The 16,152-nt window shown below is 27.2% G+C and overlaps 1 protein-coding gene and 2 pseudogenes across 1 annotated transcript; all 3 read right to left on the minus strand.

Moving 5' to 3' along the window:
- The window catches only part of LOC105626185, a 1,854-nt pseudogene extending 1,481 nt beyond the window's left edge, over nt 1–373 (minus strand).
- A 3,148-nt stretch (nt 374–3,521) lies between these two features.
- LOC105626059 (odorant receptor 13a-like) lies at nt 3,522–6,913 on the minus strand. Its single transcript, XM_012207372.1, has 6 exons — nt 6,648–6,913; nt 6,403–6,525; nt 6,206–6,296; nt 5,499–5,638; nt 3,655–3,787; nt 3,522–3,572 (listed from the first exon to the last, which is right to left on the minus strand). The coding sequence occupies exons 1-6, from the start codon at nt 6,911–6,913 to the stop codon at nt 3,522–3,524; spliced, it is 804 nt and encodes a 267-aa protein (XP_012062762.1).
- A 3,971-nt stretch (nt 6,914–10,884) lies between these two features.
- Nucleotides 10,885–13,078, minus strand: LOC105626186 (annotated as a pseudogene).
- Between the last annotated feature and the right edge of the window lie 3,074 nt (nt 13,079–16,152).

Raw genomic sequence — 16,152 nt, forward strand, 5'->3', positions numbered from 1 at the left:
AAGAAATGTCACTGCTTTTGGCAAAAGAGATTTTGAAATTATGTGTCACTGAAGAAATTGATTGTAATTCAAGGAAAGCATTTCTATCTTTTTATGATCAACGGAGACTTTACCCAATAATTGAGAACATTGCGCAAGCATGCTGAATTAAACTATAATACAAGCCATCAACCGCGATTGTGGCGAACGTGTGAGCGAACACGGCAATATAACTATGTAATGCTATCGGATATATATATTGATTGAATTTCTCGCCGTATTCAACGCGAAATGGTAATCTCGGCACAGAAGATTTTGTCACATTGAAGATGTCATTTGCCATCAGAGTCAGCATGATTGGTTTAAGTACAAAAAGACATCCTGTCATATGCATGAAAACTAGAGAAAATGGTAATCTTAGGTAAGATCTTTATACTATTTTATTAATATGTACAAAAAGATGAATTTTTTTATAAGTATTCTTTAAGCAATTTTTTTAAGAAGCAATAAAATAATGTTTCGTAAAATTGTGAAAGATTTTATATACACTTCAAAATGTACGCAAGTTACTACGTTGTACATACCTGCATAAAATGCTGCTAGATATTGCCCATATCTTGTATGTCGTTGTAGAATGATCCTTTCTATATCTGTATTTAGTGATAACCAATCCTTTCGTATTATGTTAAGACAAATCTTTACCTAAACACATGCTGCCGTATTTCTTGCTAATGTAACATTTTTTCATATAAAAGTCAAGTGTTAATGCAAGTTTGAAAATTCATCACTTACTTTCTTGCTATTTAACATTATAATCAATAGTTTAGAGCTGAATGTTATACTGATAATTAGAGATGGCAGACACTCGAACACGTCATCGAGAGTTATCGAGCCGATTAGTAAGTAAAGTGCCTATTTGAATTAGTATAAAATAAAACGTATGGTGAAATTGATAATTTGTTGTATTTTTAGAATTTAGAATTTAGAATTTAGAATTTATCTTATATAATAGAATTATATAAGATAAATACAAATAGAGAATAACAAACAAGAATATAAATAAAAAGCACTCGAAATTTGCACAGCAAAATAATTAAATTATCCTCGACCAAATAAACGAGCAATATAAAGTGTTTTGTTAAAATATTTAATATTAATTTAACATATCAATATGAGAATGTCAATATATAAAATATAAATAAATGAATATAATTTCGGCTGCACAGTGTCTTCTTCAGTATAACTAAATGAACACATCTCTTCCGCTTAACAAATTATTTTAAATCAAAGAAAATTCCATCTCAATTTATTGATGATATCATTTTCACATCATCATGTAAGTAATCGTTTTATAGTTTTTTTAAAATCAGAAATTTCTACGAACTTATATATTTTTTTGATTTAGATAAATCAATCGTGAAATCATGCTTACATTATCGGACTAACGTAATTCTCGCCGTTAAACGAGTAATTTGTTTTGCATCTTTAATTATGGAAGAATTAATGTGATTCACTATCAATTATCATCAATAAATTGTCAGAATTTTCTTTGATTTGAAATAGTTGTTAAGCGGAAAAGATATGTTTACTTAGTTGTACTTAAAGAAAGCTCTATGTAGCCGAAACGTCTATATTCATTTTTTATATTTGATATTCTTATATTGATATGTTAAATTAATATTAAATATTTTAACAAAACAGCTTATATTGCTCGTTTTGATTTATTGTTGATAATTTAACAAATAGAGATATACATAAATGATATACATATAATGTGTTCTCGATAGAAAAAAAATACATTATATATACATCATATACATTATTGTAAATTTATACATTTACTATTGTCAATAATTATCAATAATTTACAATTACATTTGAGTACATCAAAATGTATTTTATGTATCTGTTCTCTTTCTGATTAAAATTATTCGTATATATTTTAAATATTTAATGAAATTTAACATGTGTGTGTGTATAGTTGATTAATTACATAATTAGGTTCATTAGATAATTGCATTCGATATATTTCTGATCACTCAAGAAAAAATGTATGTACGATCATTAAGTTCTTTTTTTTTGATAATTTATGATATACCTGAGGTATTGCAATACTAGAGCACAATATAAACAACAGCACGAAGCAAATACATCTGTCGCGAAGATTATAATATGGCCATAATCCTGAAATAGTCAGATATAATCTAAGAACAGCATAACGTCGGTTTTGCTCAACGTCTTTCTTGTCAAACATTTTTCGAAATAAGATGATTGCGGACTATATTGACTATTCTACGTGAACGTCAACATTCAAAGTTTAATTTTCAATAAATTGCGAAAGATTGCATATTGATTTCTTTCATCTTCTATTCAGCAACATTATCGTAATTGCGCCGAGAAATAAGCGAGCGATTACTATTATGTTTCAATCATTTCTCTTTTACATTTTTAAAACTGTTGCTTATCATTTCTCTTTGAAAGGACACTTTCTTGTAATTTTATATTACGTGTCTTATGTTTCTATTTCCTCTTGGAAAACTCTTTCTTCCACTTAGAACTTTATACTGCTTTAGAGAAAGCTGTATGTACCTCTTTTAGAGAAAATAAATAGCAGAAATGACAAACGTCGTGAAAATATGATATATTATTATAGTTTAATCACAAATTCTTCCGAATTGTTTCTTCGTTCTTCTGCACTGTTAATTAGAAAGGTAAGTTCTTCGGAAATGTTCGATCAGATTACATACGTAACTTATGTTGATAAACAATTAACTTACATACTTATGTAAAGTTATGAGGATCAAAAAGTTTTTAGAAAAGAGCGAATTTACACGCACACATATACGTTATATATTCGTATGTAAGTCCGCTCTTTTCTAAAAATTTGTACATGCATATGTGTATGTGTACATGTACAGGTAAAATGGATAATTTTTTAAAAATAAGTTATTTGATGAAAATATTAATGTACGATTATTAAAAAATTGACAGTTTATGTAAAGATTGAATATTTCATATCAATATATGTCAGAATGTAAAAGATTGTATACTATTGATTTTTCAATATTTCTCTAACTGAATACTTCTATGTGCATAATAATAAGAGAAACTAACTATTTATTATAAAAAATTATTTTATTTAAAAAAATGAAAGTTATCTTTTTAACTCTTCCACTTAGAAAAAAATGTAATCAAAATATACTTGAAACCGTTCTGCTTTTATTCGAAATTTCTTCGTATTATCAAAAATAAGTGAAATATTAAAAGATTTAAATTTAAATGGATCATGTTGTACATAAGTAAATTTCTAGATATTGTGAAAGGTTGCAGTGCATCTGTATGGAGCGAAAGATAATGCTATTTATTGTGAAGAAATGTATGCACTTATATTTATGCACGTATAATATTTATATTTCGATTGTCATAAAATCGAAGAAAGATATTAGGAGAAAAAAAAATATGTATAATACGTACAATTTTTATTGTATTAAAGATATATATTTGAACTTAGACACTTTTGAATAAATTAAAGCACCAAATCATCATTGGAGAGAACGAAACATAGTGAGATAAGATAGAGACGTTTTTACAACCTTTAAGAAATAAAAAATCTCTCGGTAAGCTAGAATTATAACAATATAATTTATGAACATAACAATATCATTTTATATTTACCGTAGCGAAGCTTTCGATAGATAAAACCACTATTTTACCGGCGGTGATTTTACATGGTGTCGTCGTTCTGTTCATAATTAAGAGAAGAAGTTTCTGACATCTGCGCGAAGCATAATACCAATTCGCCCTGCAGCTTTTATTTGAAATAAGATAAATATAAATTAAAATATTATATAAATATAAATTAAAGATAAATATAAATTAAAATATAAATTTAAAAGATTAAATTATATTAATAATAAATCGAATGTTTGTGTTTTTATCTTGATATTCAACACAGAAAGCTGCAATCTATCTTTCGTTTTGCATATATTACATATATTATATTTATATGAAGGAATTGCAATTATATCAGAATTAAAATAATTGTAAGTGTACGATTATTTGTAGCAATCGTTAAATACTATAATATACTCCAAAAATATAAAAAAATCATTCGATACAAGCTTTTCGATGATTTAAATTGTTTAAAAAAAAAAAAATCTCAAATTAAAGAATTGAATATATTGAATATTCGATCTGTTCGAATAGTTTGAAGTAAAAAAAATGAATGTTTATTTTGAATACTTCGGACAATCGAGTTTAAGCAATGATCGATTAGAACTGTCAATTTAATTATGTTTGAAGTTCGGACAGTTTAAACTGTAAAGAAATGTAGTGTACCTTAGGAAGGAGAGTTTTTCACAAAAAAAAATCTTTTCTTTTTTAGGTGGTTGCTTAATAAAGTGTTGAAAATTTGGAATGCCTCACTAGAGCTTATCCAAAATCTGCACAATTTAGATAAAAATATTAAGAATGTTTTAGATTATTTACAATAATCAGCTAAAAATAACAGTCAATCAAAATAAGCTGATATTAATACCATTCATAAAAATTTTGATGATATTAGCCCGTGAATATGTTTTGAAACTAATTGTAAAAAATAAAATAACAATAATTTGACTTATAACGATTTTATGCATCAAAATAACCATACTTTTTTGTTTTTTAGATCAACAACTTTTAAACGAATGAGTGAATCCAAATAAACTTTTGCATAAATATTTATTGTTTGATATGCAGAATTCGACTGAGCAATTTTCTCATGGTACACATCGGATTATACGCAAATATCTGCGGTATTGTACTGAAAATTTACTGAGAAAAAGAGATTTCTTAATTTTTTTGAGCAGTGTAAATTAAGAGCTACATCTTTACCAAACGAAAACAAAGTGAGAATATGTTTACCTTTCAAGGTTAAATTTGTATGCAAGTTTATACATGTAAATGTAAATACCTTTCCAGAATGACTGTTGACCTATTATTTTTTGTTTTATCATTACAAATATAATGCTTTAAACTATTATAATCTCATTTTTTAGAAAAGTCTATGGATATTTGTGTTGAGTTAGTCACAAAAAAACGTTTCTAATTCGTAACTGTTATAAATTATAAATTATTAAAAGTTACATTTTTTCTTCTTCATTTTCATCGTTAATCTATCCTAGAATTTTGCATATATCAATTTCAATATTTCAGCTTCACGTACGTTAATTACATAAAGAAATTAAACATTTCTATGATAACTTGGTTTAATAATAAGAATCATCTTAAAATTATATAAACCTTATAAAAATGTCTTTACTATCCGTACTGTTCGAATTTCAGACATAACTAATTGATATTCTTACCGATCACTGCTCGAACACGAACTGTTCGAATTGTTCGAATTATTTAACATTTGATCTTGAGATTCGAACTGTCCGAACTGTTCAATTATTTGACGTTTCCAAGTTCTAGAAAAAAATCAGAAAAATGATGTAATCAAATTATAAAGGAATTAACATGAATTAATTTGCTCTTACATAGATTCATATGGAAGGACGCTGTAATCAAGTAAAAATTGAGCTTGCCAGAAATGAAGAAACAAATGAAGGAATTGTGCAACATAGATTGTTATAGGCCCAGCGACGTCATGTGCGCTCTTCTCTAAATTCATTAACACCTAAAATGCACATTCAACTTACTTTCGTATTTATTTTGACAATCGCACTAAAATTTGTCGCGATTTTGAAGATGGTTATTAAAAATTTTTTTTTTATAATATTATTAAAATTGTTCAAATCCAAGTACATTCTAAATTTACTCATAATATAAAGAGAAAAAATTGATACGTACAGTAGAACCTTTATCATCCGAATCTCGATTTTTCATTATTTCGCTTATTTGACTATGCATTATCCATACTTCATTTATTCGATATTTTCCGATTATTTTCCAATAGGCCTGCAACTTTGAATGGCTATGCATTTATGCATATAGACATTTCCGTTTGCATATAAGCTTTTTTCTGCCAAATTCTTCCTTTTATAAAAAAAAACTGTGTAATAAACTTAATTTCACTGATTTTTTTATCTGTGGGGACTCATTTAAATAATTATCCATGTTTTTGAAATAAAATAAAATATAATCCTGATTATATCTGATTTTCACGATTATTCGATCTAATTCTGATCCCTATTAGATCGGACAATTGAGGTTCTACTGTATTTATATACCTATTGATACGTACTTGTATGCCAGTTAAACTTCCAGCGATCATATTTAAGTTAAGATTAATTAGAAATATCTTAGTAAATAACGATTCGATACGTTCCGTAAATCTGTGTAATGACATTACACGAATATATGTAAATTAATATATATTCAGTACATCAATATCAACGATAAAAATGGATAGATGTTATACAATTTTGTTTTCAAACGTACTCTATCACAAGGAGATGTTTACGTAAACAGCTTAAAGTTTTACTGTAATTACTGTCCTGTATCTTAGCTTGCTTTGTGTCAAAAATGTCATCGTTATTTTTACCAATGTTCTCCAATGTGTATCTGTAATGTCAGAAATATCGATGCTTTTGGTAAATCGAGACTTCGAAATTATAAATCATAGAAGAAATTGATTGCAATTTAAGAAAGGTATCCCTATCTTTTCGTAGCAAGGGAGATTTTACCCAATAATTGAGAACATTCCACAAGCATGCTGAATTAAACAATAATACAAGCCATCAACCGCGATTGTGGCGAACACGTGAGCGAACACGGCTGTATAACTATGCACTGTTATTGGATAAATATATTGATTGAATTTCTCGCCGTAGTCAACGCGAAATGGTAATTTCGATATAAATGATACAGAAGATTTCGTCACATTGATATCATTCGTCATCAGTGTCAGCATGATTGGTTTAAATATAAAAAGACCTGATGTCACATGCATGAAAGCTAAAGAAAATAATAATCTCTCTCAAGATCTTTTTTTTGAAGTTATTTTAACAATATGCATAATATACAAAGATCAATTATTTCGATAAATATACTCTTAAGCAATTTTTTGAAAAAGAAATAAAATAATTTTTCGTAAAATCGCGGATATGATCCAAAATGCACGCAAGTTTCTATAACATCTGCATTGTACATACCTGCATAAAATACCGCCAAATATTGGCCATACCTGGTATGTCGTTGCAGAATAATCCTTTCTATATCTGTATTTGCTGATAGCCAATCCTTTCGTATTGTGTTAAGACATAGTTTTACCTAAATACATGCTGCCGTATTTCTTGCTTATTGTAATATTTTTTTGCATAAAAGTTAATGCAGGTTTGAAAATTTATCACTTACTTTCTTACTATTTAACATTATTATCATTAATTTAGAGCTGAATATTATACTGATAATTAGAGATGGTAAGCTCTCGAATATGTCATCAAGAGTTATCGAACCAATTAATAAGTAAAGCGTCTGTATTGGAATTATAAAATAAAACGTATAATTGCGAAATTGATTATGTTGTGTTTTTAGAATTTATAATAGAATTATATAATGTAAATATAAATAGAGATATATAATTATTTTATGTGTTCGAATTATACGAGAAAGAAAAGAATTACATATAGTTATTGTAACATTACACATTCACTAATTTACAGTTACATTTGATTACGTCAAAATTTATCTTATATATCTTTTTTCTGTCCTCTTTCTGCCGTCTTATTACATTAAAGTTACTCATATAAAAAAAAATACTTTAAAAATTTAATGAACATGTACGCGTGCATAGTTGATTAATAGATTCATTGTATAATTGTATATCAATACATTTCTGATCAAAGAAAGAAAGTATACAATAACTTTGCAGCATAATAAACGCATTTTTTTTGCTAACTTTTGAATGTATATACCTGAGGTATTGCAATACTAGAGGAGAATGCAAATAATGGCACGAAGCAAATACATCTGTCGCGAAGATTATAATAAGGCCATAATCCTGAGATGGTCAGGTATAATCTAAGAACAGCGTAACGTCGGTTTTGTTCAACGTCTTTCTTGTCGAACATTTTTCGGAATAAGATGATTGCGGACTATATCAACTATTCTCTATGTGAAGCTCAACATTGAGCGTTTAATTCTCAACAAATTGCGAGAGATTGCTTATCGATTTCTTTCATCTCCTATTCAGCAATAGTCGTAATTGCGCTAAGAAATAAGCGGGCGATTACCTACTATGTTTCAATCATCTCTCTTTTACATTTTTAAAGCCATTGCATATCATTTCTCTTTGAAGGGACATTTTCTTTTAATTTTATATTCCTTATGTTACAGTTTTATCTCGTCTTGGAAAAGGAACTTTATACTGCTTTAGAGCTGTACATGTCTGTATTAGAGAAAGTAAATAGTAGAAGTGCCAAACAATGCTTGTGAATATATGCCATATTATTAATTTAATCATAAATAATTTTCGAATTATCTTTTCGTTCTTCACTACTATTAATTGGAAAGATAAGTTTTCAAATCCGATCGGTAATTATAAATAATCAGCAATAAATAATTAATTTACATAATTATGTAATGTTATATGGATTAAGTGTTTAAAAGAGCGGCTTATATACAAGTGTTTGGAAAATAATGATAAATCTTTTGTAGAAATAGAATGGACTAAACTGAGAAGAAAAATTCTGTACCCTTTTGCAATTTTCGTAATAGTTAACAAGACATTAATTGCTAAAAATTGCCGAAAATTGATTTTCCAAAATTTTGTCTCAAATATTATCAACTTTATAGAAAAATTGCAAGAGACAAAAATTGTTTATTTTCTTCTCATAGAACTTTACGAATTTTTTCAGAATTTTTTATCAATTTTTTAGTACTGCATTTTCTCATTTTTACCAACACGAGAAAATATGGTATTAAAATTCTGAAAAAATTTTTTAAAAATTCTTACATATTCCTCTAACATTGTATATTAGAACGGTTTAATACATTAGGACAGTTTAAAAGATCTAAAATATTATTTTTCAGCCGCCTTATTAGAAACCACTTATTTTTTATGGTTAAAAATAGTCACTCTTTTTTCAAATTTAAAAAAAAATATGTAGAGATTGCGCGAGCGTGGAGTAGCAGACAGCGCTGGTCTGCTACACTAGAGATCCCGGGTTTGATTCTAAGCAGAACCGAAAAATTTTCGTATATCGTAGCTGTTCTTGGAAGGCAATGACATACCATCGAGTTGAATACTTGCCTAGGAAACCTTTCTATCAAAAATTATCATTCAGCGTTTAAACTGTAGATCCCCATACATTGTGTATGATTAGTGTGTGCACACGAATATATGAGAGGGAGGTGCCTACGCGTTGAGATAGCGTATGGCACTTGAAGAAGAAGAAGAGATTGCACAAATCGCATTTGTGATGAAAATTAATGTTTCAGTTCTTAATTTTTTTTCTAAAAGAAATGTGCACTTTGTGCAAGTTCCAACAATATAAAATTATCTCAGAAACTTATTATTATTTCTAAATTTTTTATAAATAAAATAAAGCTATTGTATATCTGTATATAAGGTTGAAAGTATAATTTATTATATTCTTTAGATTCAGTGAACTGATAAGACACAAAAAGAAACATTTTTTAAATGCGTGATTTTTCGTATATATTTTTCTGATACCTAAGTATGTGTTTGATTGCATACTCGGAAAAAACATTATTTACTATGTATATAAATTATAAAAAAAATAAAAAATCGAAAGATTTGATATTATATGATTTGTAGATAAATAAAAAGGGTAATTAAATACATTCAAAATTTCTTCAAAGAATATTTTTATATTTATACTGTACAAATTGATAATATTTTATAAGAATATTTTTAACAAATTGAAATAAATATTGTATAACATATGTATATTTTTTAGTGTCTTGAAAAGCTTTTGAGATCAGAAGAATACAAGAATACGCAATGAAAATGCAGGTTTCCATTACAAAAATTGATATAACCTTGATCTGTTTTTGACGATATCTGTCAAGGTCAAATTGATAAGTCCAGTCTTTAAATCTTATAACTTTTGTCTGAAACATTTTTTTCGAAAATTATTAGTTTCCGAAATATTGAAGGATCCTGATACTTTTTTAACACCCTGTATATAGATATGTGTGTGTAATAATTCTTACCCTCACTTTAATCTTATAGATGAGGGTGTCAATCCATAGAAAATTTTAGATAAGAAGAAGGGTCAAATGATACATCATTAGAAAGGTCTTTCAATTTCCTATATTTAAATTTAAAGTGTTAAATCTAAAACAAATAAATCTTCATATCTTCAAGTTTTTTCTTTATTATCTATCAAATCAATCTATTAATCATTTGCAAAGAGTGTTTAAGACATACCATCATAAGTTAGCGTAATAATTGTTCGAAATGTTGACCACCGATTTCCGCACAATAATGGATAATTATAAAAAAATTAATAGTTTACGAGATATTTAATATTTCATGTCAATATATGCTAGAATAATGTATAAAACATTTTGTCCTTTCGACAGCTCTTTATCTTAATACTTCTGTATGAAATAATAAGTGGAATCATATTAAAAAAAAACCATATAACATAATATTTAAAAAATGAAGGTGATCTTCATATCTTTTTAACTGTTCTACCTAGAAAAAAATCAGTGACCAAAATATGTTCTCTCGAAACCGTTCACTTTTATCTTTCGAAATCATTTTTTCGTCTCATCAAAAATAAGAAATATGAAAAATTCAAAGTTTTTAATTTAAGTGAACTATGTGGTACATAAGTAAACTTCTAGATATTGTGAAAAGTTATAGTATATCTATATGGAGCAAAGGATAATGCTATTTATTGTGAAGAAATGTACTTAGACAGTTAAGAAACTTAGACAATTTTGAATAAATTATTCATGCGCCAAATCATCACTGAGAGAACGAAACATAGTGAGATAAGATATAGACGTTTTTAAAACCTTTAAGAAATAAATATAATAAAATAAATACAACAAAATAATTGAAAATACAGGAATAGAATATATTTATAATATATTTTATACTTACCGTAGCGAAGCTTTCAATAGATAGAATCACTATTTTGCGGTGGTTTTGCATGGTATTATCGTTCTGTTCATGATTAGGAGAAGGACTTTTTGACATTTTTTGCGAAGTACCAATTCGCTCTGCAGCTATTATTCGAAATAAAATAAATATAAATTAAAATAATAATATTAAATCTTTACATTAATATTGAACTAATTGTAAGTATTTGTGTTTCGATTAAGTCTATATTTTGACATTTAATATGAGAAACTATATTTATCTTTTCATTCTTCTTGTATATGTTACATATATGAAGGAATTGCAATTTCGTTAAAATTAAAAAAATTATAAGCGCAAAATTATTTGTGGCAATTGTAGATACGCGCTAAAAATATAAAAACCATACAGGGTCTTTATATAAGTAACAATAAAACTCTTGCATAAAGGTAGAATGGACTAAACTGATTGTGAGTCGAAAAGTCTGTTATTATTTTGCAATTTTCGCAATAGTTAATTACGAGATATTAATTACTAAAAATTGAATACTAGTCTTCAATCATTTTTTACTCAAATACTATCAACTTTACAGAAAAGCAATAAAATAAATACAAAAATTATTTATTTTTTTTTATAGACTCTAAATATTTTTTTAGAATTTTTTAATACCTTATTTTCTCATGTTGAAAAAAATAAGAAAATACCAAAAAGTTGATAAAAATTCTGAAAAAATTCTTAGAGCTCTATGAGAAGAAAATAAACAATTTTTGTATCTTGTGCTGTTGTTTTGTAAAGTATTTGAGTAAAAAATTATTGAAAATTCATATTTTGCGATTTTTAGCAATTAATATCTTAATTATTGCAAAAATTGCAAAATGGTATTAGAGTTTTCGACTTAATTTGTTCTACCTCTATTGCGAGAGTTTTATCATTATTTATCATTATTTATCAAACACTCTGTATATTTCAATATTAGCCTTTCTAGATGGCTAAAGAAGGGAAAAAATAATTAAATTATGAAAGAATAGACTTGAATTAACTTGCATTCTTACATAGATTTATATGGCAGAACGTTATAATCAAGTAAAAATTGTGTATTCCAGAAATGAAGAAATGGATGAATTGTGTGGTATACATAATTATGGATACGGCGATGTCACTTGTGTTCCTCTTTAAATTCATTAACATCTGAAATGAACATTTATCTTATTTTCCTTTTTTTTTATTGTTGTATTGGTCAAATTTATCCTGATTATGAAGATGGATACTGGAAATTATTTTTCTTTGATAATTTTTTGTTATTAAAAAATGTATAATAAAAATTTCAAAATTATTTGTAAAATAAAAAAGAAAAGTTGATATATACTTGTAACCAGTACACTAGCTGCACTGTCACAGATCATATTTAAATTAAGATTTATCAGAAATATCTTCATAAATATTGCTTCGATATTTTCCGCAAATCTGTGAAATGAGAACACTAAACGATTATATGTAAATTATTATGTAAATATTATTTAACGATAGAAATGGTTATCATTATTTCTTTATACGTACTCTATCACATTGAAATGTCTACGCAAACAAAAGTGTAAAGTTTTGCTATAATTGTTGTCTTTAATCTTGTCTGATTTCGCATTGAAATCATTCGCGTTATTTTTTCCAATGTTCTCCAGTGCATTTCTATAATGTTATGAAAAATACCGATGCTTTTGACAAATTCAGATTTTTATATAATAAATCATCGAAAAAATCGATAGCAATTTAAGAAGAGTATTGTTATCTTTTAATGATAAAAAAAGAACTTATATTACCCAATGATCGAGAACATTCCACAAGCATGTTGAATTAAAACATAGTACAAGCTATCAACCGCGATTATGACGAACGTGTGAGCAAACACGGCCATATAATTATGGATTGCTATCGGATATATATATTGATTGAATTTTTCCGTATTCGACATTAAAAGGTAATCTCGATACAATTGGTATAAGAAGATTTTCTCGTATTGGAAATATCATCCATAATCAGATAACTCACTATGATTGGTTTAAGCATGAAAAAAATCGTCAATGTGTGCACAAAAATTAGAATAAACGATATTCGTAAAATGATTTTTAAGCCATACTTGTTTAAATGTGTTTAAAGTATCGATTTTTTTCACAGTAAGTATATTCTTTAAGAAATATTCTTTTTAAGATGCAATAACAATATTTTAGAAGATCGCGGAGATTGTGATCCAAAATGCGCACTTATATATAAATATATAAGTATATAAGTGTGTTTAAGAAGTTGTCACAAGTTTCTACAATTATATACACACTTGCATAAAATGTCGCCAGATACTGTTCATATCTTGTATGCTGTTGCAGAATAATTCTTTCTATGTCTGTATTTATTTATTGCCAGTCCTTTTGTATTGTATTAAGACAAATCTTTACCTAAACACATGTCATATTTCTTGCCATTGTAACATTTTTTCATATAAAAGTCCAACGTTAATACAAGTTTGGAAATTCATCACTTACTTTCTTGCTGTTTAACATTATAATTAATAGTTTAGAGCTGAATAATGATATAATGATATAATGATATAATGAATAATGATATAATGATAATTAGAGGTGGTATACTCTCGAACACGTCGAGAGTTACAGAGCCAATTAGTAGTAAAATAAAGTACCTACATTGGATCAGTACCTACATGGAATCAGTAAAGTGAAACGTAATGAAGTTGTTGAAATTAGTTTTGTATAATTTATAATCAAAAAGATATAAGATAAATTCGGGTTATAGGTTCTGTTAGGTTATAAGCCCCATCTTCTTTATTTTGTGTGTTATCCGGTCATTTGCAATGCCGCTCTGTTCAGAGCAGTGACATGTGTTGAACGAGATAAGTGCAAAAAGTTGTTTCTCATTCGTATGTTGTAAGTTAAATGCGTTTATATGTGTGTAGTAGCTTTTGGCGACCCGAGAAATTTTCAGCGCAATTTCCTCGAGTTCAATTTACTCCTAAATTTTGAGTTATTTCTGTTGCTACGTTATTACATCTAATCATGGGAAGGCATTTTCGTATTGGACAATTTTTTAAGTTAATCTTGAAAAATTACAAGGCTCCGCGCAGTCCCTATACAAACGGGACATAATGCTGATTCTATAATGGGTCGGTAATCGATAGTCCTAAGTCTTATCAGTGAAATTGACCAATAGTCAATTTGTATGTCTAAAGCTGATTGGCCAATTTGACCGATCAAGACTAATATTCGTATTCATAGTCAGATTTTGTACTTAAGGCTTCCTTATATTTATCTTTAGATGCTCAGCAGTCAATGAAATGATTCATAGAGTATCTAAAGATAAATTTAAGTCTTAAATATAAGGCCTGACTATAAATACGAGTATAAAACTTCTGACTACCAACTCATTGTTGATATAGAATCAGGCATAAGACTACAGACTCTTGTAGAATCAGCATTAGCCTCATCTTTTGTAATATAAGCCCCACCGAAGTTATGAGTTGTGGTGAACTCACTCATTGTAGGTACTCTCTAAATCTGATCTCTAAATCTGAAAATGGATAATTACTGATATCAGCATCAAATATGACACTAGTAACAGTGAATGAAATATGAGATCTCTAATTTAGCTTTGTTATATGATCTAATTAATCTTGTTTTAATGTATAAATTTAATGAATATGGTATTAAAGATTTAAATTAACATGCAAATATTAATATTTTAAGTATATAATGCTCAAATTATCTTTCTTTCTTAGTGCCTTCTAACAAGATTTAGTGATCATCCTTGTTTAACATGGACGAACAACAAGATATAGCGATATATTTGTGTCGCTTGTTGAAAGGTACACTTACGATTAGTTAAACTTCGCTAATTGTCCGTGCCAAATTACTAGGTAATATCATATATAGGTAGTATCAGTGACTATTCATTGAAAAAATAAAAATTCCTACATTTTTTTCTTTTTTATAGTATTCTTAAAGAAACATTTTTTTTGTAATCTCCCACAGAGTAAAAAAATAAATAATTATGTTCCTTGAATGAGTTTTTGTATGAAAAAAGATTTAAAAAGTGATTTTCTTGCATTTCTGTAACATGGGGCTTATATATTCCGGACAATTTCACGAAGAGTCATTTTCCTACATTTCTTTTAGAAATGTCTCATTTGTTGTTTTATATTTTCGCTAAAAATATGAAGTTATTGTAGAGAAATCAAATATAATACGTAACAATGTTTGTTTCATTAATCTTGGAAAGTTACAGTGCCAATTTTAAAAAATGTGGAGCTTATGATCTGGCTTACCTTATAATAGAAAATATTATATACATATATATATATTTACTTATTTTAATTTCACGGATTTATAATTACTTTTGATTAATTACATGAAAATTGTTTCTGTCCTTTTTCTTTTTTTGTACCTTCTGATATTAAAATTATTCATGTATACTTCACAAATTTATAATGTGTGTGCGCGCGGGTGTAAATATTTAATTAATCAAATTAAAAGAATAAAATAAATATGATGAGATAAAAAAAATATGATGAGCTCTCAATATTTTAAATAAACAATATTAAAATGTGAAATCGAAGATTAACGAGTTATTCGCTGGTTCTTATGTGTTTATAATTGAATGCTTTAATAATAAAATCAGATATAATAGTGTATAACAAATGTTTTGAACTATTATTAAGTCATTTTCATTGTTAACAAAGTCGCAAAAAATTTTAAAATTATCAATACGTGTTAAACATCATTACGTAAAAACCATCTTTTTAATGAATTATTTCGCAAATAAATTCCTAACCGACGATACAATATTTCTCTATTCATGATGCAATTTTTCTTAGTAATATTAAAATGATGTGAGATTTAATGAGAGCAACAATGGCCGAAACGTTCGTTCATAATTATGTGAATTTGGAGAAAAGGGCAGTGAGTGTACATGTAAGAAATACACTTATAAAATATTAAAAATATACGCAACTTTTGCGCGCGCGCTCTCTCTCTCTTCTTCCTACNCTACTGATATGTCCTATTATGTACTACTTTTATTACTAGTTCCGGAACTCTAAGGTCCACGTTAAGCCTATGATGAACCTTAGTCATTGG

This window comes from Atta cephalotes (genome assembly GCF_000143395.1).
Source record: "Atta cephalotes unplaced genomic scaffold scaffold00004, whole genome shotgun sequence".
In the NCBI taxonomy this organism is placed as follows: Eukaryota; Metazoa; Arthropoda; class Insecta; order Hymenoptera; family Formicidae; genus Atta; species Atta cephalotes.

Coding starts and splice junctions, on each gene's coding strand:
- LOC105626059 (XM_012207372.1), bottom strand. CDS start 6,913: ATGCATGTGACATCAGGTCTTTTTATATTTAAACCAATCATGCTGACA. Junction 6,526..6,647: donor GGAATGTTCTCAATTATTGG/GTAAAATCTCCC, acceptor CTGACATTACAG/ATACACATTGGAGAACATTG. Junction 3,573..3,654: donor CTATCGAAAGCTTCGCTACG/GTAAATATAAAA, acceptor TATTTCTTAAAG/GTTGTAAAAACGTCTCTATC.